This window comes from Thermobia domestica, chromosome 6, assembly GCF_964235325.1.
Source record: "Thermobia domestica chromosome 6, izTheDome1.hap1.1, whole genome shotgun sequence".
Taxonomy (NCBI): Eukaryota; Metazoa; Arthropoda; class Insecta; order Zygentoma; family Lepismatidae; genus Thermobia; species Thermobia domestica.
In genome coordinates, this window is record NC_137459.1 from 80,811,596 (window position 1) to 80,838,062 (window position 26,467).

At 36.1% G+C, this 26,467-nt stretch overlaps 1 protein-coding gene across 5 annotated transcripts in view; it reads left to right on the plus strand.

The window, feature by feature from the left end:
* LOC145688072 (cell adhesion molecule Dscam1-like) overlaps positions 1 to 26,467 on the plus strand; it is a 1,774,182-nt gene that overhangs the window by 1,465,651 nt on the left and 282,064 nt on the right. For all 5 annotated transcript variants that reach the window (XR_014131839.1, XR_014131838.1, XM_081761792.1 and 2 more), the window contains exon 14: positions 17,185 to 17,592. Coding sequence is in view for 3 of the 5 variants with exons in the window: in XM_081761792.1 (XP_081617918.1) it covers positions 17,185 to 17,592 (408 nt within the window). In the remaining 2 variants the exon portion in view is untranslated. The remainder of the gene's footprint in view (positions 1 to 17,184; positions 17,593 to 26,467) is intronic.

Consider the following 26,467-nt stretch of genomic DNA (forward strand, 5'->3'; position numbering starts at 1 on the left):
ATAGGACGGTACGATGTGACTTCTGATGGAGGTTTCTTTGGTTTAGGGAAAAGAAGAACTTTGGAGTACTTCCAGTCGAGCGGAAAAAATCCTGTTCGTAGAATAAAGTTATAAATGCTGCTAAGAAAGAGGAGGAAAGAATGAGACGCCTGTCTGACGAGAACGTATGTAACAGAGTCAAAGCCTGGTGCAGTATTCCGTTTGCCTGTAAGTGCATTACTAATAGTTTCGGGGTGAATTTCCATGGTTAGAGGATTATTTGGTTCTAAAGTATGATCAGCAGATGGGCGAAAGGAAGCAGATGTTGCATCAGTACGTCGGTTGATAGCTGACTGTAGGCGGTCGGGTGTATACCAACCAGGTAGTGGTGTAAAAATGCCTTGAAAATAGGAAGCAAATATGTTGGCCTTGTCCGTATCCGTAAGAACTGCTTGGTGGTTATGAACAATGGAGTATGGCGTACGAGAAACTCTACCAGTTAGTTGATGAAATTTGCGCCAATATTTTGTAGGATGTGCTTCATTAGCAAGTGTGTTGCAAGTTTCGATCCAGTGACGTTTCTTAAACGCAACGATATAGTTATGAGTTATCCTTAAGTATTGGCGATGCAGACGAAGTGCTTCTAGGTTGCCCGTAGTGAGATATTCACGGAAAGCTCTGCGTGAGGCTGTAATAAATGGTAAGTATTGCGGAGGTAGCTTAGGTTTATGTAACTGAACTTCAATTGTTGGAATTGAACGTTGTGCTGCGTGCTGAAGGGCTGTAGTTAGATCAGTTATTGTCCTATCGAGTTCGTGTTGTGTGCTAGGCATAGTGAATGAAGTTACTGCAGCGTCTAAGTCGGAACGATATTGCTCCCAATTTGCCCTACGGTAGCAGTAGACCTTCTGAGGAGAGGGCTTAGGCTGAGTGCTAGGAGAACAGTGAAGTTCGACTTTGATGGGAACATGGTCGCTACCTATGGAGTCAAGCACAGTTATATGGATGGACTGAGAGAGGGAAGATGAGGTTATGATTACATCAGGAGTAGTGTTACTGATAGGACGCGTAGGTTTCGGTAAATTATGGAATTCAGCTCCTGTTTCATTCCGAACAAAATCTAAAAAGTTGTCCTTGTCACGTTGTGAGCGACTATGAAAATTTAGATCGGCCATGATAATGTAATGCCGGAAATTGGAATCAATGTGGCGGAAGAAATCATAATTAATAGCTCGTCCTGGACGATAGTAAATGGTGACAAGGGTAACTGTGCGGCCTCGAAAATAGACCGTCGTGATGTTGTGTTCGGGAAGGTGAAGGGCAGGTGGAACCGTAACTGCACGAAAAGGAAGATTGTGCCGAATACCAATAGCTGTGCCTCCGTAGAGACGTGGGCCTGTTGGAGCGTCGTGGCGAAGTAGATGATACTTTGGTATATAACACGTTAGATATGGTGCAAGGTAAGTCTCATTTAGTGCAAATGCGGCAATTTGTTCTTCCTGAAGGAGCTGGGTGAAGAGTACTTGATGTGTCAACAGAGATCGTATATTAAGAAAAAGTAAGTTGTAACTCATAATGAGAAAGAATATAAGTGAATAGGTTGAATTATCCATATTAAACATAAACCTCAAGTGGTTGGATTTGAAAGTGCACTGTTGGTCCCGAATAGGTTGCATGTAGTTGTAAATTAAACAATAGTTTGGCTGCGTGCATTATTTGAGTTAGAATATGGTTGCGAAGAAATGGATGAATGTTCTGTAATGAAATAGTGAGAAAACGGAGTAGATCTTCTACAGTAACTGGATGACGTAATGAATTTGCTGGTGGAGTTGGTGTATCGACCGAACGTATAGGAACAACAAGTTCAGGCTTAGCTGGATCAGGCTGAGGCTTAGCTTTACATTTATAGCTGTATGTTGGGTGACGCTCAGAACAGCGATCACAACGTGGTGGTTCTTGAAGGTTTGGGCAGCTTTTAGTAGGATGTTCGCGGGAACAATAACCACATTTGATGGTGTTTGTGCACTCTGATGTTGGGTGCGAGTTATACTGTTGACACTTCTCGCATCGAACAGGCATAGGTGCTGGCGTGCGAGATGGCTCGACCTTATATCGGCGTCGATATATATAGGCGCCCTTGGAGAGAAGTTGATCAATCAACTGTTGTTGATCTGTTAGCACTCGAACGAGATAGGTTGGACCCTGGTTGTTCTTGATCCTAATACAGCGTTTTATAGGTAGTCCTTCCTGATGAAGTTCAGCAAGAATTTCGTCATCAGTAAGATCGGGTTCTACACCACGAATCACTACAGACAACATAGGAGATCGCCGTGGTGGAGGAGGAGTTTTGTGGGTACTCGGTTGCAAAGTGGAAATCTTTGCTTTCGTCCCAAAAATTTCATACGTTGCCTTGTTACGGACATGCGTGGCGAAATTCGGGTTACTGGATTTCAAAATGATACCACGGCGTGTTTTAACAATTTCACGAATCTCAGGACGAGGGACATACTTGGTTAATTGCTGGAAAACAGCACGAACAGTGTCATACTTCGGATCATAGTCTGTTAGTAAGAAGTTGTATACAGGTTCTGATTGACGTGGTTGCTGTTGATTATCGGCTGAAGTGGATGCCCAATCCATAGTATGGCTAGCAGTTGGAGGTGTAGTCTGGCTAACGTTGGGAGTAATTCGTTGCTTCTTCGGATCGAGGGTTTGTTCGCCATCAGAGAGAGATCGAGAACGTATCCGATGTCCTTTAGTTATGCAGTCAGCGTAGGTAGATGGAGAAATAGTGTTACGGTCTGAACGAGATGTTCCCGTAACAATACGTGGCTGCGTTTTCTGGCGACCGTTAGGCCCGATGTTAAGAGGTAGTGATCCTAAATCATGACCGACATTCGAAAATCCGGTATCTTCGCCAAAGTCTGTCATCGTGATGGAAGAGCCGAGGGCCGAAGCCCAAATGACAATGAATAAGATGAAAAGATGTAAGATGAAGTTCAAAAAACAAGACACCCTCCGAAAGCGAAAACTTTCGTCAGACCCCTAAGTGCTGTAATTGTGCTTTGCTCGCAAGTACGTATGCTATACTTGGTCCTCGCCGGCACAGTAACTGACACAAGAGAGGTTAGGTTTCTTGGTAAGGTGAAATGGTATAGTTTGTACACCGAAGTTTATTTTGCGAAGGAGATAGCTAGTATATATATAAATCTGAAAAGAACAAGTCAAGACGGCTGACTATGGGATTAAAACTAAGAACTTTCCGATTGTGAAGCTAGGACATTATCTTCGCACAATTATGAAGCAAGTGTTATGAGACTAGTTATTCCCACATGCCAGCGCCTAGTCTGAATATTACCTCGATGCTAGCGACATCTCTTGGCATTGGGTAGAAGGCAGCGAAGCAAGCGGAAACTATTAGCCTGGTTGTGAGTGTGGGAATTAACTGAGAAAAAGACTGGGGCGGTCTTCCTTTTATAATAAGGAATTTTGCCCTAGATATTTATGTAGCTCGTATATCTTACATGGTTTGAAGATTGCATATTAGCATCACTCCCAGACTGGTACATTTTTACTTTATGTATAATAGAGATTGTTATATTTATTGGTTGGTTTGTTGATTTTGCACTGAGGCTATATGAGACATGGATCTACAGCTTAATATAGTATCCGAACAATATGAGCTCTCACTGAGAATATAATCCGAGTCTCCCACACTGTCTTTGTATTTTATATGTGTCGTACTTATAGTAATAGCGACAAGTCGTGAAACTAGACTTAGATTTATTAATTTCACCACCCAAATAAAACGCAAGGGTGTGCCCCGGTAGTCAACCCCACCTATGAAATGTTGCCTGTGCCGTCCTCACGCTGTACAGAGATCGTCTTCTGAGGCTGCAGTGTTGCCAGATTGCCGCTAAGTTTCGTTTCGATGTTATTGTTGTTGTCACTATTGTACATTTTTGCTATTATTAATGTTATCGTTTAAACTAATTAACAAACTGACTCTATGGCCTATGGAACTCGGAGGTTCAATGCCGCGTTCACAAAAGCTCTCCACTGACTTCTATCCTTAGCTAACTGCATCCAGTTTCTACTTTGTATTCAAATCTCTGCGAGATTCATCTTAATATTGTCCTCCCATCTGCGCCTAGGTCTTCCTAATGGTCGTTTTCCGATTGGTCTTCCAGTCAAGACTTTGAAAGCGTTTCTACTTTCTTCCATTCTAGCTACATGACCCGCCCACCTAACCCTCCTAGACTTGACGACCCTAACAATGTTGGGTACACCATATAAATTATGTAGTTCCTCGTTATGAAGTTTCCGCCATTCCCCATTCCCGTTCCTCTTAGGTCCGAGTATTCGTCTCAGGATCTTGTTCTCAAATCTTTCAGTCTATGTTCTTCCCTCAGAGTAAGTGGCCATGTTTCGCAGCCATACAGAACAACAGGCATGATTATCGTTTTGTATATTTTAAGCTTCAAATTCCTCGACAGAATTCGCGACGACAAGAGATTTTGAACCGAATAGTAACACGAATTCCCTGCTTTGAGTCGACATTTATTTTCTCCATGAATATGATTTTTCTCTGTTAATATTGATCCTAGATATTTGAAACTATCCACTTTATCAAAAGTATTATTTAATATTTTAACGCATCCACAATTTGCTGTATTCCGGTCCCGACGCACTTCCATGTATTTAGTTTTCTCTGCATTTACTTCTAAACCCATGTCCCTGCAAGCGTTTAATAAGATCTCCGCATTTCTTTCTATTGTTCTCCTATCATACCCTATTAAATTTACATCATCAGCATATGCCATAACCTGGTGAATACCGTTCAACTGTAGGCCCTGGTTGCTATTTTTCATTTTCCTTATAGCGTATTCCAGGACAAAATAGAATAATACCAGGTAATGGCGACAACGCATCTCCTCGTTTCAGGCCATTTTCGACGTGAAAGCTCGTGGACAAAAATTTTCCTACCCGTACTTTACTTTGGGATTCATTTAAACATATCTTAATTAATCTAATGAGCTTTCTCGGTATTCCAAATTCCGTAAGAAAGTTGTATAATGTTTCTCTCCTAACCGAGTCGTACGCCTTTTTAAAATCAATAAATAGTTGAAGTATCGGGTATTGTATTCCCACTTTTTTCGAGTATTTGGCGAATGGTAAATATTTGGTCGATAGTTGATCGATTTTGTCTAAATCCGCACTGATAATCTCCAATAATTTCATCTGCGTATGGGGTCAGTCTTGCTAATAGAATATTAATGTTATTGTTTAATCCGAATAATTGTTAGTGGCCGTGTTATAATTCTTAAGTACTGTCCATTTTCGCTTCTTATCCATGTTCTCTAAGTTTGGCAACGTTGCTGGTGGATTTCTGTTTTCTCAAGTGTGCGTTCGGAAGGAAGTCCCACGAATCAAACCGAATTCTTCATACGTGAGAGAAAGCAGTTTTATGATTGGTGTAGGTCCCAGGCTTCATGAGTCGTCGCAGCCAATATGGTTTAATCTTCTTTCCTGTTTCTTTACTTTTTAATTGTATAACATTGACGTATTCTACAGCTTAATTCCTACACTTTTATAATCACCTTCAGCTAACTCTAAATATTTATAAATATTCACAACATGTACCAGTTTTAAAGAACTATATCCGTAATCTCCTACCGCAAAATTTGAATAGTCAATAAATATTCCTTGATATAACCTGACCCACTAATATAAATAACTACAATTTTTCAAATTATATTCCAACTTTATCAAGGAATTTGATAGGCCTTTTATGGGCTACATATAGATCATTGTAACAACGATATGAGCGAGTTATTTTCTCCTCAGAGTAGATTTGGAAATTTAAACTGAGTATTGTTCAGGAGAAAAGTACTGCTAACGTAAAAATGATGAAAACACGGACTCGTGGGAAGACCAGACAAAAGATATAATAGCATAGGTGAAGCGAATAGCGATTTCATATATCATTTCGATTGTGCCGGAGGCAAGGTATTCGTTCATTTCTCATTCGTCTCCCATTCCATTCTCTTTCTTGCCCCTTCTCTTTCTTTCTTCTATTTCAACTCCTATCTCTCTCAATCTCTTGTGTGTGTGTGTGTCTCTCTCTCGATATCTTCAGCTTTTGTATATAGTGGGAGCACCAATATTTCACGGCAACTGAGTAGGTGTTATTGCAGGCCTCGGCTGTATGCAATGAGAATCTTGATCATCCTTTCAGTTATTTCGAAGTGCAGATGATTTAATGATTCACAAACCTCCTAATATAAATCATTAATACCTAAGACCAAGATATCTCAGAGACCAAAGTTTATTATTATTACTATTATTATAATTTCGGTTTAAACTGGTAATTTAATACTGTAATTGCAAGGCCATTTCTGGTAAGTGCAGATTATTTGAAGAGTTATTCTGCAAAGAACTTCCTAACCATGCGACGGTATCTAGAATTACTATTTTTGAATGTTTTTCTTTCTTTTTTATATAAAAAATAAGATATGGGCGTCTATGTTCCAATTGTTTCACAGCACTTTTAGGGACAATGGCTGTATCTAAGATAATGATTAGTCTTCTTGTAACTTTCCGATATTCACGTATTATTTATTTATTTATTTATTTCGTCTGCTAGGTCTTTATATTCCCTATATTTTGTACTAAATGTTGTACATGTGTTGTGAGTGTCACAGCTATAAGGGTCACTTCTTGGTCCATTTCGCTGATTACAGTAATGTCCGGTATATTTGTAAGTACCGTTATATCCGTTGTGAATCCTGAGTCGCAATATACTATACATAAATTGTCTTTATCGTTTTTAAGTACAGTATTAGGATTAGGAATTAGATTTCTAGGCTTTCTGCATCTCTAACTATGTTAGCTCTTCACAAATGAAGGGTGACTTCCCTTGGCAATCGCACTACCCCGGAAATTGAGTAGGAAGAAACGAATGGAAAAGGGAGAAACGAAGCGGCCTTTGACCGTTATGTGAAATACCATCTCAGCATTTACATGGTGTGCATGAGGAAAATCCAAGAAAACCTCGCTCAGAATGGTTGGCCTGGAAATTTTTCACACTTTTATTTTCGACCGATTGTTCCCTTAGGGTTCAAGTAGTGGACTTGGGTGATATATAGTAGTAATTGCCAAACTCTGTCTAACTTTGGACTTTGACCCCGACCTTTGTGACGTCATAGGTCAAAGGTCAATGACCTTGGCCCGGAGTCAATGACCTAGGGGTACATAGGACCACCCCCTCTAAATTTTCGCAAGGGTACCATGGCCCACCCCCTAAATTTTGGCAGGGGTACATAGGACCACCCCCATTAAATTTTAGAAATTACCAAATCTAAAAATTTGGTGTGGTAGCCTAGGACCATAGTATGTACCTCTATCAGTATTGGGTGTCTATGTCGTTCCGTTTTATGGGTAAAAAATTGCCAAAAATTCAAATTTCGGGGTTTTTTGACCTAATTTATCCCCTTTGATGAGGTATTATTACCCTATATAGTTATATGGGCGTATACAGGGGTCTATTACCTTTAATAAGATATGGTACATTAATGCAACCCTTTAAATTTTTGGGAGGGGTACCATGGCTCACCCCTTAAATTTTGGAAATTGACCAATTTAAACATTGGGTATTATAGTACAGGACCCTAATATGTATTATGATAAATTTGGATGGTCCACCTCGTTCCCTTCTAGGGGTACAAAATTGCAAAATATAAACGTAAGCAATACGTTATACCACGTGTTTGGTTTTTGGTCGATTTTATCCCCGTTGATGAGGAGTTATTATCCTATATAGTTATATGGTCATGTATAGGGGACCATTCCCTTTCATAAGATATGGGTATATTTGTGCACCCCTTTAAAAATTTGGGAGGGGTACCTTGGCCCACCCCTTAAATTTTAGAAATTGCCGAACTTAAATACTTGGTATTATAGTACTGGACCCTAACATGTATTATGATAAATTTGGGTGGTCCACCTCATTCCGTTTTAGGGGTACAAAATTTCCAAAATATAAACTTAAGCAATATGTTGTACCACGTGTTTGTTCTTTTGGCCCATTTTATTTCCTTGGATGAGGTCCTATTACCTTATATAGTTATATGGTTATGTATAGGGGTCTATTTCCTATCATAAGACATGGGTACATTGATGCACCCCTTAAAAATTTGGGAGGGGTATCTTGGCTCATCCACTCAGGTTTAGAAATTATTTAATATAAGCATTTGGTATCTTCGTACAGGTCTTCAATATGTACCACTATAAATTTGGATGGTCCACCTCGTTCCCTTTCATGGGTAAAGAACTACCAAAAATCAAATTTCGGAGGTTATTGACCCCTATTTAACACGTTATATGGTTTATTACCTTCATATGTTTATGTTCCCTTTTAAATTCGGGAATTATCAAATAACAAAATTCGGTAAACGTTTTCTAGGACCCATTGGTATTCCTCTTATGGCCAAATATTCAAAATTTAAAGGTTATTGACCGGCTTTATTATTGAATAATTACAGGTTTTATTACTTTTTTCATAAGACACAGGTGTGTTTGTGTACCAATCTTAAATTTTGGGAGGGGTACATTTCTTATTGTCATATCAATAATTGGTAATTGTTCTTAGAATTGGGTGGTATATCTTTCTTTGGGTAAATCATTGTCAAATATGAGTACATGATCACGTGATCAGTTATTGGCCTATGATGGGATTAGGAGTCCAGGACATTGGTACATTTAAACTTTCTAGGATAATTTGAGAATGCGTCATTGGTTTTGATTATTACAGCCTATGGACCAAATATAAACGTAAGCAATACGATGTACCATGTGATTGACCTTGATGAGGTAGTGTACAGGGATACATAGCTAACCTTATTGAATCTTATGACTCATAGTCTTAAGGAAATACATGCTACAACACTGGCAAAGTTATTGTTGATGCAATTTGATTGGTTGATCACTATCTTTCGTGCAATCTGATTGGCTGATCGCTATTTTTCGTGCAATCTGATTGGTTGCTGATTTTCAAATCTTTGCTGCATTCAGTTTTGTTTTGTTTAACATTTAAAAAAGTTTTTGAAATTTTTGTTTGAAATTTTTGTTTCAAAATTTGTTTGAAACTTTGGTTTGAATTTTTTTTCGTTTGAAATTTTTAGTTTGAAAATTTTGTTTCTAAAGTTTTGTTTAAAAAATTTTTGTTTGAACATTTTTGTTTCGAAATTTTTGTTTGGAAAATTTTGGTTTCAAATTTTTAAGTTTGTGCACTATTTAGTGAAGAACCGGAACTGCTTAGAAGAAAATTTGGTTTGAAAATTTTTGTTTCGAAAATTTTGTTTGAAATTTTTGTTTCAAGTTTGGTTTGACATTTTTAAAAGTTTGTGCACTCATTAGTAAAGAACCGGAACTGTTTAGAACTAAAACCTCTGGCAACACTGTGGTGCAATAGACTTCAGAACATGGGGTTGTACTTGAAATGAAAAAAAAAAACAATTCATTGAAATGGATCATTTTATTACACTCCACATACATCCATACCAGATAGTGGTTCTGGATATTGTCGATACAATGTATTTTGAACTTCTTGCACTAGTTTGTCTTTAGCATATAATTTTAATTTCAATTAAAGTCTTTTAAGGTCTATTGCAATATCAATTGGTGGAAACTCAATGTCCGTTTGATCACAAATAAACTGTTTATCAATACAGGTATGCACCCACGAACGATGTTGACAACCATCACAATATCTAGATACATGTTGTACAATATGCATAACACATTTTTCAAAATAATACTTTTTCAGGAATATACTTGTTTTGTTGCACACTTCCACTGCATGTTTAACACACTGAAATACGCTGATGAATTTGTTCCATTCCGTTTGCGTTAGATACACCATGTTGCGAGGGACATGGAATGTACTCTTTTTACGTAACAGCACCATCTTCTCTTCGAGGACTGTACGCATCACCACTTCATAATTTAAGCCTAATGATTCGACTATGGTCACATTTAGCTCATCATGAAAATAATCGTTCATTTGGTCGATTCGTGAACATAATATTTGCCATTCTTCACCGGTCAGTTGTACACCAAATTGTTCTGCTTTGCCCAATCGAATCACTGGTTCAAATGTTCTAGCACTGATACCAATCATCACATGTTTTGTTTGAAATATATTTATTGGATAATAGCTTGCGAAGATGAACTCTTTATCGTTAGAAGTACACATCTTTCCTCCTGAAAAGCACTTGCTCAAATGATTTCGTGGGATGACAGTGTATTGTTTGATTTATAGAACTACGGCTGACGTCATTGGAAAGGAATGTGCTGACGTTTGAATTCATGGTTTCATCACAGTTTCTGACGTCATGCTGACCAACCAAATTCATACAACTATGTCTGACGTCAAAGGAATATGCTGACGTTTGAATTCATGATTTCATCACAATTGCTGACGAATCTGGCTGTGTACTAAATTCAAATTGATGACTTCAACCCAAGAATCCTTTGTAACATAAAGATACAGATCCAGTATTTAAGAAACGCAGCACTTCTTCTTGTTTTGATGCTTCCATGGGAAAATATCTTGCTGGTAAAATTATATTCTTATCATTTTCAAGCTTCACTACGATTCTTAATCCAAACTTTGTAGGGATCATTTGGCTAGCTAAGATTCTATAAGGTACATTCTGTTGTAAATCAGTAATCTTGGTAAATGATTTCATGACATCACGTGTGTTTAGAAACTGCAGACAAGTAGCCATGATGATGTTATTATGAATACTAACTCGAACGATACTTATATATCATGCAAAACTGATGACGTTGCATCATGTTCTGACGTGTACTATTGCACCACAATGTTGCCAGAGGTTTTAGTTCTAAACACTTCCGGTTCTTTACTAATGAGTGCACAAACTTTTAAAAATGTCAAACCAAACTTTGAAACAAAAATTTCAAACAAAACTTTCGAAACAAAAATTTCAAACAAAACTTTCGAAACAAAAATTTTCAAACAAAATTTTCTTTGCAACTCTATCCATCACGACTCTGGAACTCACTAAAGAAATAATAAACACTTCTGACCAGAGTATATACACTTGTTTATTAAAAACTAAATTCCAGTGTAACCGTTTCAACAACGTAACGTTGTCTTCATCAGACACTAACTGAAAGAGATATCTTAGAGCGCAGTTATTTATACTAAAAGTCCGGCGGTCAGGATTATACTGATCTATGGCTTCGGTGTATTCGTATATTGCTAACAGATGATCCAGTGGTGGGTAGGCTCAGTGGTAAGTGGATAGGACTTTTAGTATAAATAACTGCGCTCTAAGATATCTCTTTCAGTTAGTGTCTGATGAAGACAACGTTACGTTGTTGAAACGGTTACACTGGAATTTAGTTTTTAATAAACAAGTGTATATACTCTGGTCAGAAGTGTTTATTAAAAAATTTTCTTCTAAGCAGTTCCGGTTCTTCACTAAATAGTGCACAAACTTAAAAATTTGAAACCAAAATTTTCCAAACAAGAATTTCGAAACAAAAATGTTCAAACAAAAAATTTTAAACAGAAAAAAATTCGAACATTTTTTAAACTAAAATTTCGAACAATTTTTTAAAGTTTTGAAACGAAAAAAATAAAAATTTCAAACGAAAAATTTTCAAACAAAATTTTGAAACAAAAATGTCAAAACAAAAAATTTCAAACAAAAAATTTTGAAACAAAAATTTCAAACAAAAATTTTTTAAACAAAACTTTAGAAACAAAATTTTCAAACTAAAAATTTCAAACGAAAAAAATTCAAACCAAAGTTTCAAATTTTGAAACAAAAATTTCAAACAAAAATTTCGAAACAAAAATTTTCAAACTAAAAATATCAAACAAAAAAATGTCAAACCAAAGTTTCAAACAAAAAAAATTTCAAACAAAAATTTCAAAAACTTTTTTAAATGTTAAACAAAACAAAACTGAATGCAGCAAAGATTTGAAAATCAGCAACCAATCAGATTGCACGAAAGATAGTGATCAGCCAATCAGATTGCACGAAAGATAGTGATCAACCAATCAAATTGCATCAACAATAACTTTGCCAGTGTTGTAGCATGTATTTCCTTAAGACTATGAGTCATAAGATTCAATAAGGTTAGCTATGTATCCCTGTACACTACCTCATCAAGGTCAATCACATGGTGCATCGTATTGCTTACGTTTATATTTGGTCCATAGGCTGTAATAATCAAGGCCAATGACGCATTCTCAAATTATCCTAGAAAGTTTAAATGTACCAATGTCCTGGACTCCTAATCCCATCATAGGCCAATAACTGATCGCGTGATCATACTCATATTTGACAATGATTTACCCAAAGAAAGATATACCACCCAATTCTAAGAACAATTACCAATTATTGATATGACAATAAGAAATGTACCCCTCCCAAAATTTAAGATTGGTACACAAACACACCTGTGTCTTATGAAAAAAGTAATAAAACCTGTAATTATTCAATAATAAAGCCGGTCAATAACCTTTAAATTTTGAATATTTGGCCATAAGAGGAATACCAATGGGTCCTAGAAAACGTTTATCGGATTTTGTTATTTGATAATTCCCAAATTTAAAAGGGAACATAAACATATGAAGGTAATAAACCATATAACGTGTTAAATAGGGGTCAATAACCTCCGAAATTTGATTTTTGGTAGTTCTTTACCCATGAAAGGGAACGAGGTGGACCATCCAAATTTATAGTGGTACATATTGAAGACCTGTACGAAGATACCAAATGCTTATATTAAATAATTTCTAAACCTGAGTGGATGAGCCAAGATACCCCTCCCAAATTTTTAAAGGGTGCATCAATGTACCCATGTCTTATGATAGGAAATGAACCTATATACATGACCATATAACCATATAGGGTAATAAAACCTCATCAAAGGAAATAAAATGGGCCAAAAACCAAACACGTGGTACAACATATTGCTTATCTTTATATTTTGGCAATTTTTTACCCATGAAAGGGAATAAGGTGGACCACCCAAATTTATCATGATACATATTGAGGTCATGTACTATAATACCGAATGCTTAAATTGGAAAATTTAGAAAATTTAAGGGATTGGCTATGGTACCCCTCCCGGGGTGCATCAATGTACCTATGTCTTATGATAAGAAATGGACCCCTATACATGACCGTATAATCATATAAGGTAATAGGACCTCATCCAAGGGACTAAATTAGGTCAAAAACGAAACACGTGGTTGTACTAAAATTTGGCAATTTCGTACCCCTACAACGGAACGAGGTGGACCATCCAAATTTATAGTAATATATATATATATATATATATATATATATATATATATATATATATATATATATTAGGTCCTATACTATTATACCAAATGTTTAAATTGGGCAATTTCCGAAATTAAAGGGGTGTGCCAAGGTACCCCTCCCGGGGCGCACAAATGTACCTATGTCTTATGATAGGAAATGGACCAATATACATGACCATATAACCATATAAGGTAATAGGACCTCATCCAAGGGGATAAATTGAGCCAAAACCGAAACACCTGAATGTATTAAAATTTGGCAATTTCGTACCCATAAAAGGGAACAAGGTGAACCAACCAAATTTATAGTAATCTCTGTTAGGGTCCTATACTATAATACCAAATATATAAAATGGGTAATTTCCAAAATTAAAGGGGTGGGCCAAGGTACCCCTCCCAAAAATTTAAATGGGTACACAATGTACCTAAGTCTTATGATAGGTAACGGACCCCTATACATAACCATAGAACCATATAAGGTAATAGGACCTCATCCAAGGGAATAAATTAGGTCAAAAACGAAACACGTGGTTGTATTAAAAATTTGGCAATTTTGTACCCATGAAAGGGAACGGGGTGGACCACCAAAATTTATAGTAATACATATTAGGGTCCTATACTATTATACCAAATATTTAAATTCGGCAATTTCTAAAAATGAAGGGGTGGCCCAAGGTACCCCTCCCAAATTTTTTAAGGGGTGCTCAAATGTACCTATGTCTTATGATAGGAAATAGACCCCTATACATAACCATATAACTATATAAGGTAATAGGACCTCATCCAAGGAAATAAAATGGGCCAAAAGAACAAACACGTGGTACAACGTATTGCTTACGTTTATATTTTGGAAATTTTGTACCCCTAAAACGGAATGAGGTGGACCACCCAAATTTATCACAATACATGTTAGGGTCCAGTACAATAATACCAAATGTTTAAATTCGGCAATTTCTAAAATTTAAGGGGTGGGCCAAAGTACCCCTCCCAAATTTTTAAAGGAGTGCACAAATATACCCATATCTTATGAAAGGGAATGGACCCCTATACATGACCATATAACTATATAGGATAAAAACACCTCATCAACGGGGATAAAATCGACCAAAAACCAAACACGTGGTATAACGTATTGCTTACTTTTATATTTTGGCAATTTTGTACCCCTAGAAGGGAACGAGGTGGACCATCCAAATTTATCATAATACATATTAGGGTCCTGTACTATAATACCCAATGTTTAAATTGGTCAATTTCCAAAATTTAAGGGGTGAGTCAAGGTACCCCTCCCAAAAATTTAAAGGGTTGCATTAATGTACCCATATCTTATGAAAGGTAATAGACCCCTGTATACGCCCATATAACTATATAGGGTAATAATACCTCATCAAAGGGGATAAATTAGGTCAAAAAACCCCGAAATTTGAATTTTTGGCAATTTTTTACCCATGAAAGGGAACGACATAGACACCCAATACTGATAGAGGTACATACTATGGTCCTAAGCTACCACACCAAATTTTTAGATTTGGCAATTTCCAAAATTTAATGGGGGTGGTGCTATGTACCCTTGCGAAAATTTAGGGGGTGGGCCATGGTACTCCTGCCAAAATTTAGAGGGGGTGGTCCTATGTACCCCTAGGTCATTGACCTTTGACCTATGACGTGATAAAGGTCGGGGTCAAAGTCCAAAGTTAGACAGAGTGGGGCAATTACTACTTATATGTAATATGGTTTACTATCGGAGGTTAGTTTCATTTATACTCTAGAAATTGCAAAATGTTTTTCGCAACGTTCTTGTGTCTTTTTGGATAGTCTATGGGAGTCAATGCGCCATTAGCCTGTTATATGTTCTATCGTTTCTGATGTGTCTTCAATTTTATGCGTTTTTATTTAGTATTCCTTGCTGTTTGGGATGATCATCATACGAAACTGGAATTGGAAATATATCCTAAATTGAGAAGGTTTATTTTGGAGAATTTTGTTTCTCATTTGACATAATTCCTGTTTGCAATTCTGACAGTACGTGCGAGTAGGTTCATCACTGTAGACGAGGACAGTGCTAGAATTGAACAAATTTGATGCATAGAAATGGAACTCCCGCCAAAAACTTTTCTTACTTAGAAAGTTATAGTTCACCCATGATCATAAGAAAAGTGCAGAATAGTAAAATGACACGAAATTTTAAATTTAACATTTCATATTTATGCTGTTAGGTTAAATGAGTCGGATGATTAATGATTAGTAGAATGAGAATGTAGGTGAGAAGACGAGAATCTCAAGAAAACCTACATGAACAAAATGTCAACTACAATCTCGCATGGCTTGGAATTGATCCATGGACCTCCTACACCAGACATGAGCACTCTATTACTTTTCTTAAAAGAAAAGTGATGTTGCTGATTAACCTAACATTTGCCAGTTACTGAGTTTCCTGATTCCAAGTCTTTACTACTAGATTTAACGACAGTGATATAACAAAGAAACATCAAGAACAGTAAAATATGTTTATGTTCTTCAGTGGAACTCAAACATATTATGGGTTAAGGCTCTCGACGATCAGCCTAACGCTTCAGACAGCTCCACTGCATCCGCCGCCTGATAAAATTATTTCATGTGATGGAAAGTTAAACTCACTGTGTCATTGGCGCATGAAGTAAATAAATGTAGGAAATGAACAAAACAACAATTGAAAGACGGTACATCATGGCAAATAGGAAATGAAATGAAATCTGTCAGTTTTACGTCCCACGTTTATGCCGACTAAGCTAAGTGAGACGGTGATGATGAGAAATGAATGAAATGGTGTTATCATATGAAGAAAGTTTGAGAAAATGGGAGAACCCCGAGAAAACCCACGCACACGATGTTTGTCAAAAAAAAAGTTCACTTGGCATGAGCAGGGTTTAAACCAACGACCCCACTTACCGGAGGTGAATACTCCACCACTGAGCCACCGCAGCCCGCATCATGGCAAAAGGAATAGCCGACGATCGTAATGCACCAAATGTTTTCTATTTGTAACACCAGTGATAGCAGAATAATCATTATGGTGATACTATTATTATTTTAATTGAGCTGGATTGTTTTATTACCGATACTTAGAGTATTCCCTAGAAGCTACAAGTTGTGCAATTGCGAGTGAGATAACCTGATACAATGAAAATTGAACCAGCTCACAACTAGCATCAGTTTAATCCTATTTCCGTACTCATTTTTATAAACCGAACGACTTCAATCTATTACAGCTTTTATGGAGAAGTAATACGAGCAAAGATAATTGTTAAATTGAAACATTTTATCAAAATATAAGGTACAATCTGGGAGAATAGTGATCAACCAGTACAAAAGATTGCAAAAGTTAGCAATCACCGATATATATATATATATATATATATATATATATATATATATATATATATATATATATATATATATATATATATATATATTCATTGATGCTTACAGAAATATACTCTTACTAGATAAAAGTAGAGGTTATTTTACAATACGTGAAATATTAATGTCCATAATTTAAGAATTTGTTTTGTTCTGTTTGAAATTGAAGTGGTGTAAACTCAATATTTGATCATGCTATCAATATCAATAACTAAATGAGTTTATTTTCAGGGTTATAATGCATTTATTTTAAATGAAGTTTTAATTATTTGGTTTAGAAACCACGTATCTTTATGTATGTATATTTATACGTAAGTTTTTTTTTTCATTATTCAATCAGCAAATTGGTAAACTAATATGCAACTTTTATTTATTCATTTATTTTCTGAAATACAATTATTAGTGAAAAGTGCTCTTTTATTTTTTCTTTTCAGATGCAGCGCCTATTTTTCTCAGTACCTTCTCCCCTCAGACGTTGCACCCTGGCCCGCCGTTCTCAGCGCGTTGCGTGGCTTCTGGGAATCCCCCTCCAGCAGTGACGTGGTTACTTGATGGGGCTGCCTTGCCCCAAGACCCTCGCGTGGCAGTAAGTAATCGTGTAGATAGTGACAGTGTTATCAGTTACGTGAACATCACGTCATTGCGCCCGGAGGACGGTGGCGTTTACGAATGTGTGGCGACAAACCAAGTGGGTGTGGAGCGCCATTCGGCAAAGATCAACATCTACGGACCTCCATTTATAAAAGCAATGGCGGATAAGAGTGTAGTGGCTGGAAAGGACGCTTATTTTGACTGTCACGTTAGTGGATATCCTATTAGTGAAGTGCGATGGGAGAAAGAAGGTAATTACTAATTAAAATTAACGTTTTCCATGAAAGAGAAGCTATAACACCGGGTACACTCATGTTCAGAATTGAGTTAAGTTCGTCTTTAATAAGTTCCCCTTGGTGGTATTGTGGCGGCTAATGCTTGTGCCTGTAGTGTACGTTAGTCCCGGGTTTGATTCCCGATGGAAGAGTACGAAACTTTAATTTTACAATAATTCGCCCTCATTAATTATCGTTGTCCTTTGTTCCAAAGGGCATATCGTGGGATGTTAAACTAAGAAATTCATTTCAAATTTTTCAATACATTTATGCTCATTCATATTATTATTTAAGCAATTTTAATTCAATTGAAAGAAGTAAACCTGAAGAAGTTTATTCATATTTCTTAATTATATATAAGTTATTAAGAGAAATGCTCTGTTGAACGTGAGTGTACATTAAAAAATTATGTTTATTGTTTTATATACTTATTTGGTTTGCTTTTAACATGAACGTTCTCGCAGGAAGTATAATAGCTCATATGTTTTTCATGATTGACATTTTTGTAAACCTCTCCTAATAATACTCGTATATACCACTACAGAAAATTTGAAAAAAGTGCAATATACAAGGATTTTTTGTTCCTACTACGTTGAATGTGCACACTTCGTCAAGAAATGTGCCTATCTATACTGGGTGTTTCAAAACAACACCGACAACGTTTGGGATGTGATTCCTGACACCAAGATAAGACAAAAAGTATAGACCAACCTGGGTGCACAAATGCTTCCTTTCGGAGTCATAAGCTGCGAAAACATTAAAAAAATGAAATTTAAAGGTCCACAGCTCCAAAACTATGGGACCTACCGTAGTAGGGTCAAGACTTCACTTCGGAACTAGCATCTGCCCTATCCAAATATATGAGTTTCAGAATCCTGTGGTACTTCCGCAACATTTTTTGTAGAGGTAGTTGTTGAGTACTTCAAATTATATGACCGTAGCCAAACTCATTCTATAAATATTGTTCCGCGAGTAGGCCTACCTCAGGATTCTGAAATATGCATTTTTGGTAGTGTATGTATTAGTTCCTAAGTAAAGTATTGACCCGACTACCGTAGGTGCAACAGATTTGGAGCTGTGGACTTCTAAATTTCAGTTTTTCATGTTTTCGTCACCCTATAACACCGAAAGGAAACATTTGTGCACCCGGGTTGGTCTATACGTTTTGTCTTGTCTTGGTGTCAGGTTATCGGTGTTGTTTTGAAACACCCTGTATATCTTTAAATGAACATATTCTAGCATCTGTAAGCAGAATACTTTAGTATTTTGATTTGCTGAGAAGCCTCTAAACATCCAAAGAAGATTCGTATTTATTTACTTAAATATGGACAAAAGACTATATGAAGAAGTGGATGGCCAGAAAACATCATATATATATATATATATATATATATATATATATATATATATATATATATATATATATATATATATATATATATATATATTTAGGGTGTTTCAAAGTAACACCAAAAATGTTTCAGAGGTGAATCCGGCCACCAAAATAAGACGAAGAGTACAGATCGACCTGGATGTATAAATGTTTTCTTTCGGTGCTATGACCACTAGAAAATTTGTCGGAAAAGAGTAGAAACAGCCAAAACTCGAGAACAAAATGTCAAATCGAAGTTAGGTAAAAGAGTATATCCATTATTTTTAGGTTTATGTCAAATTTAGCTTTGGTAAGTGTAGTTATTAAAGGAGCAGTTCGACTTAGAAATGCATTCTTTTTACAAATTATTTGCATTTGTAGAGCTGAAACTCATAAAAGGAATGGTGTTTGTTTTATCGCGATACGTTCAGTCGTTAGCGAGCAACAGAGGGAGTTAGAGAGTAACAGAGGGAGTTGTGATAACGTCATATGTGGTCAAGGAGCGAGACAGGCTTCCATACACTGTACCAAGAATTTCGTTTGTGAGAGATGCGGTGGTACGTTCGAAAGTGCGATTTCCTTTCCCAGAACTGACTGCAAAGACTTAGAAATGTCATCTGCATGTAAAAAATGACAATATGTGATTGTGGGCTGCTCAAAAGTTTTTATAATAGACTATTATAAACCGTAGTTTTTCCTACAAAGCAAAAGTTTAGCGTTTCACAAAAGAAAAAGAAATTTTGAAACCAATACAATGTAAATAAATGGCGGACGAGATTGCTACAGCACTTAAGTGCCTTTCCTTTAATCATGCTTCCAATTCCCAAACATAAGTGTTCATTTTCAGGTTTTGTTGCAATTTTTAACGTTGACACCATAACTTTGTGCTTCAAGGTAGGTACAGGAACGCGTCATTTTTTCTATGTGGCAAAAATGAAATAACATCTGTAAAGTTTGTCAGAATACGAAAAATGCTTTACTTGTTAAATTTGTTTCATTCGCATCGCTCTCCGCGGAATAAATCTCGTCACCCGTTTCATCATTGTCACTTGATACAGAAAAAAAAATAAACGAAATCAATGTCCTGAGGAACATTGTCATCGACACTGATTCCTTCTAGAAACCGGTATATTTCACTCCCGGTTAACGATTTTCACTTACCCATGTTGTAGAATCTCTATTCTTCCTCTGGAAATGATACTGATATCCTTCATACAGTAACAGATCTTTGCCCATAGCGGTCCTTGTGAACTACATTGAAGTACAATGTGGTACTGTAATCCCAGTATCGTGTTTTGGCCTTTTACAGTTTTCTTCACCCCCTCCCCCAGCACCAAGGTGCACACCTGGCCTCTGGGAACGTCGAGATGACAACAAGGCTTCCATCCCCACCCCCCACGGCACAAAGACAGGTGTCCGCAGTTGACAGCTGGTAGCGTGGAGATGAGCACGATGAGATTCGAAGATAAAAATACTGTGGGGATGTCCACGAAAATCGAAATATGCCGATGAGCACGTAATCGAAGAAACTGCAGCATGATGGATGTGCTAGAGGGTATGGTGGCAGGAAAGAGAGGGAGAGAGCGAAGGAGGCTTCGATTAATGGACGATATAGAAACAGAAAGATCATACGTGAAGACCGTGAAGCATGAAAGCTTCTCAGCTGCGGAAAGTGACCAGCCAATAAGGGCACAATACCTATGATGATGATGATATATTAATAGAGGTGTCTGTGAACAAAAAAAAACTTCAAATCCAAATTGAAAGTGACTATATTTCTGACTCTTAATCTCCTGAACCACCCAACCGACCTCTATTATTATTATTATTATTATTATTATTATTATTATTATTATTATTATTATTATTATTATTATTATTATTATTATTATTATTATTGACGTAAATACAGTTCTGGCCTGAGAGTGTTTTTAGCTATTCACTTTGACGGTAGAACTAAGGTGGGGTAAGGAGGGGAATTATAAAAAAATAAATAAATAAAGCATAATAACTCTTGAACCAAACGAGCAACGTTCGTGCCTGGGATGGAATTTACCATTTCACTTTGACGGAATAACGTAGGAGATGTGGAAGAGGGGGAGATATACAAAAATCAATAAATATAGAAATAAAAGTGACTATGTTCGTGAGTTAATAACTCTTGAACCACCCGAACGATATCAATCAAATTTTCAACATAGATGAAATTCGAACCTAGAAAGTGTTTTTATTATTTCATTTTGATGGTAGAACTTAGGGTGAGGAGGGAAGGAGGGCAAATATATAAAAATGAATAAAACTTGAACCACCAGACTGATCTCGATTAAACTTTCAACATAGATAAAGTTCAGACCTGGAATGCTTTCATCATTTCACTTTGACGGCACAATGTAGGGGAGGGGAAGGGGGCATATATGTTAAAAGAATAAAAAAAAGTGTCTGTCTCTGTTGCTTCATCACGCTTAAACCACTGAATCGATCTTAATCAAATTATCAACATAGATGAGTTTCGGACCTGGGGTGGTTTTTATTATATTCCTTTGACGATAGAACTTAGTATAGGAGAGGAGGGGATATATGTATATGATATGTAAAACTAAATAACTCTTGAACCACCTGACCGATCTCGATCAAATTTTCAACATAGATGACATTCGAGCCTTGAAAGGCTTTCCTTTTAAACATTTTCACTTTGACGGTAGAAGCCTGGGGGAAGGGGGAGGGGAGATTAATATATAAACATTCGATCATTCAGACGGCAATAGTGTCCTGCGCTTGCGTAGGACGTGCGGGTTTGCTAATAATAATAATAATAATAATAATAATAATAATAATAATAATAATAATAATAATTATTATTATTATTATTATTATTATTATTATTATTATTATTATTATTATTATTATTATTATTATTTTCATCTTGACAATCTTTCATTCAACTTTTATTCTATTTCTATTTATTTTTATTTGATTTCCATTAAAACAAAATTCTCTTCCACCGAATTACATACTCTCAAACTCGGATATTTATTTCCGCAGCATGACGTTTGTCTAACCAACGACACGAGTTAGTAGTGGTAACTTGTTTTGACAACAGTGTTGTGTTAAGGAGCAAAAGCAATCACCTGCTGTTTATTACCAGCAAATGCTACGCAACTTCCGTTATCACGTTTTAGACAATATGATGCATGCTCATATAAACATTTTATGGTGTGCATGTTAATAATATCGTACCTCTCCCTCAAAAGTTAACATTTTCTTCATGGACATGCTTCAAGCATATGGTGACCTACATTATACTCTTTTTTTTTCTTCATTGCGCTCGTGGCATTAGTGCATGGTATTTTCACTGGTCTTTCTTCTTGTTTTTCCTGTGCATTGCATTATGGTCATATTTTTTTTGGCTCATTCCTTAAAGATTTGTTATATACTTATGGTTTCATAAGAGAACAACGGTATGCCTTAACTCTGTTATGAAAGAGGAGAATTAGTTGAGAAGATAAAACTCTGTATAATCCACTTTTGCGTATTTGCCCCAAAGTTCTTAGGCCTTTTGAGTAATTTTCACCAAATTTGACATGTGCTAGTCACCTCAAAGTTTTTTCTTTCTTTCTTTCCTTTTCTGTTTTAACACATCGTTGAGAAATAATTAGTAGCAGAAATATTTTTTTTCGTCGTCGCACCCAAGGATCTTATAAAATAGAGGATCTGCCCTTACAACAAAATCTTGAAGACATACATCACAGTTTCGCCACCCCTACTCTGCCTACTCCGCCCAATAGGATCGCAATGTTTTGAGCCAACAATCATGGCGGAAACGAAAGTAGCCAATCAGACTATGGTGGAAACAATAGTAGCCATTCAGACGTGCCGATGCTCGGTTGTTTGTTGGCTTCATCGATTTAATAGGATGACAATAAATATGAACAGATCCTCTATTTATAACATCCTTGGTCGCACCCTTTAGTTCAATACAGGTTTGCCAACCTCAGAGAACAAAATTATCGATTCTCTCTTTAAAATTATCGTATACTAAAAAAGATTACCGTGTATTCGTTATGCATATGCTAATTGTAGAATCAAGTATAATACTAGAAATAATAGCAATAATATATAAACTCATTTAGTAAGCTTCAACTTCGAACCTCGAATTGGCGTCACTCTGCACATCATTTTAAAAGATCCTTGTTAACACTACACTGAAAAACAACAATATTTCCACCCTCTCGTAAACGTTACTCAATTTAAACAATTGATGCTGGATTGTCAATTGTCTGTTCTCTGTCTGTTCTCGTTATCGATTTATTTTAGCAGAAATGACTGTTAAAATCCTCAGTGTGTGTGTTTTTAATAATTATTATTTAATGTACATCTACAGTTTATTTGCACACTCAAAAACTGTAAAAATAATAGTGTGCGATCTAACCTTATCGTATATTCACCTACTATATAGTACTAAGGCTTAGATTATTGTATATCACGATAAATTATCTTATGGTGTCCAAGTCTGGTTCGATATTTTGTCATAAGAGAACAGACAACACTCGACACCTAACGACTGAATTACTAACTTTGTATATTTATTTGTTTTGTTACCGTTGCCAAGGTCCAAAACCAATCTCGAAATAGTGCACTGCTTCTGCGTTAATATTTGGTTTTCGATAAAATGCACAATTATATCGAACTCTGAAAATATTTAATCCAAACGGATCATTCGTCGGAGCAAAAGTCCAAATTCGTATGTGCATCGAATACCCTATCAACAAAATCAGAAGGCGGTAAAACTTATAAAATTGATAGTTTACCCATAGTGAAACTCTAAATGAAGGTCTATTCTCGTATTCAAATATTAATAGTTATTTTTTTGGAAAACAAATTTCGAATTTTTATGTGTATACCGCTTTTGATTATTATTTGGTTTTGGCTGTATATTCAATGAAACAAGCCTCAAACTTCTCATTTCATCAACATCCCAGGTGGGAAGAAACCTTACGAAGCGAACTTGGTTGCTCAGATGAGATCAAAGTCTATTATTCTATTCATGAACAATTATTTCGTATGCATGTATGTCAAGAATTCATAGTACTCTTGATAAATTATGCCAAGTGATCCTTCTGATGGATTTCAAATTAGGATTATGTAATTTGCCTGCTGCGCGAGCAATGTGGTAACCCTCCTGGCTCGATTTTGTATTTGAAATCCAAGCACTACTTAGTAATCTATATTATTATAAAAGAGTAGAGCTGTGTGACTCATCATCGCGCAGAACATAATGGTAATACCATTCTGTTGGTAATACATTTGGAGAAGACTATGGATTCCAATTATTCCAACCTTGTCGTTCATTATTATTATAATATTTCCTACCCCTATCTCTGTTCGGATTATTATTTCCTCTACTTTGACCATATTGCCCTTTGTTCTGGGAATTCCTACCATTATTCCAATATTGTCCGTTCTTGCCATTTTGATTTCGAAAATTCTTCTGTTTACCCCAACAAACACTATTTTGTTGTGGTTGTTGTTGCTCTTGACTATTAGTATTATTACTACTATTATTACTAGTGGTCTGCATTTGACTTGTCATCGAAATATTTAATTCCTCAAGGGTTTTCTCTATCCTAGCCATTTGTGAACTAGTCGATGGTTCCACTTTAATTTCCTTTCCTTCGGATTTTTTACTATCATGCGATTTTTTCTTTGGTTCCTTCACTACCACTACGCCATCTTCTGAATCATTAGTTGACGAATCACCTACTTTTATTGGTTTTCTAATTCTACTTAAAAATTCCTGAACCTAAATTGATTCTGAATTCTCTCTACCCTTAGTTCGTTGTTGTCTACGTTCAATTTTACATTTATTCTTTCCCACCTTCAATAAATCTTCTATAAAGGAATCTATATTACCATAGGATTTTGTCCCTACCTTTTCTATGTAATATGGCAAAAGTCCTAATGTAATTAATCCTGTCTTTTTATTATCTGCCATGTTTTTGTCAAACTTCTCTACTAATGCAACCATGTCGTAAACAAAGTTTATTATAGATTCACCCTCTTCTTGTAACCTATCTCTAAAACAAAGCTGGAATTTCTAAATTCATCTATTAGTTCCTTTTTTCAACTCATTATATGATGTCTACATTTATTCTGTCAAGAAAAATCTTAATACACTGTCTACACTAACCTTTAAATACAAATGGCAACAACGCCTTTCTCCTATTGTCGTCATATCTGTTTATCTCACAGTAATCATCGAAGTCCTGAAAAAAAAAAAACTATTCCTTTCCGGATTAAATACCAAAACCCCGCAACTTAAATAGTTCTATCTGAACATCAACTCTAACTGTATTTGCCTGCATATTTGTTGAACTTTTCTCACCTTCGCTACGAGAACTACCAGCTGATAAATCTTACTCTCGTGTTGAAATCGGAGTGACTGTATATTTCTGTGTGTCTTCTTTTCTTTCTTTCCTTTGCCTAGGCGGTGTTATACATTGAAGTACCTGATCTAACGTAGAGTCTAATTCGTCAGTTATACATGCTCGTTTTTTAATTACTTTCCGAAAAAACATGCCATTAATAAATTCTGTTTAACTTGATACCACTAAACCGAATATGCATTATTTTAAATCTGGTGGTGTTTGGATCGATGCCAGATTAAAACAATTCAATAAAAGAAAAACTAAAATCATTAAGTTTTTTTTTTAGAAGTTTTAACTCCTCCGCCATATGGTTATGCTATGAGTTATCTATGATTTACATAGAACGGGACGTATGCAAGAGGTGTAATAGCGATGGCCAACTTTCTTAATAATCTAGACATCGATAATTTTGTACACCAATAGTCATGATTATTTTCTCTATTGAAATGACAGAATAGGATTTGTGGGGAATGTTTTTAATGTGTGTAATTTTATTTCAGTTGTGTCTATTTGAAACTTCCCAAACATTGATTCATGACTAAGTATTGGCAAATGTGAAACAGATACGTACCTTCAGCTTGTAGATGCAATTTTGCTGCGTGAAGCAATACACATTAATAAAAACCTGTTCCTCCTGATCGGTCTTCTATGTTACTAACCTGACTTTGAAAAAGTCCAGCAGTTTTGTTACTCGGACAAAGTTTAATGGTGATATAAATGAGCGTCCGTGACACTACTATAGGTATGCAAGTGAAATTTGGTCTGAAAATTAACTTTATTACAAAAGCAAAGGGTAAGGAAGGACTTTCGAAAGTGTGTCCTAAAAGGGGTTCAATTGTTTCTGCAAAGAATAATGTATCTCACGAATCCCTGAAGTTGGAGAGATGAAACTCGACATATACGCCAGAAGTCAGTGGAAAGCTTTTGTGAATGTGGCATTGAACCTCCAGGTTCCATAAGTCATAAGGAAAGAGAGATGAAGAAGAGTTTTAGGCAACTGTTTATAAAACAGCACCAATGATACTCATCACGTTGATGCTTAAGTAACTCATCA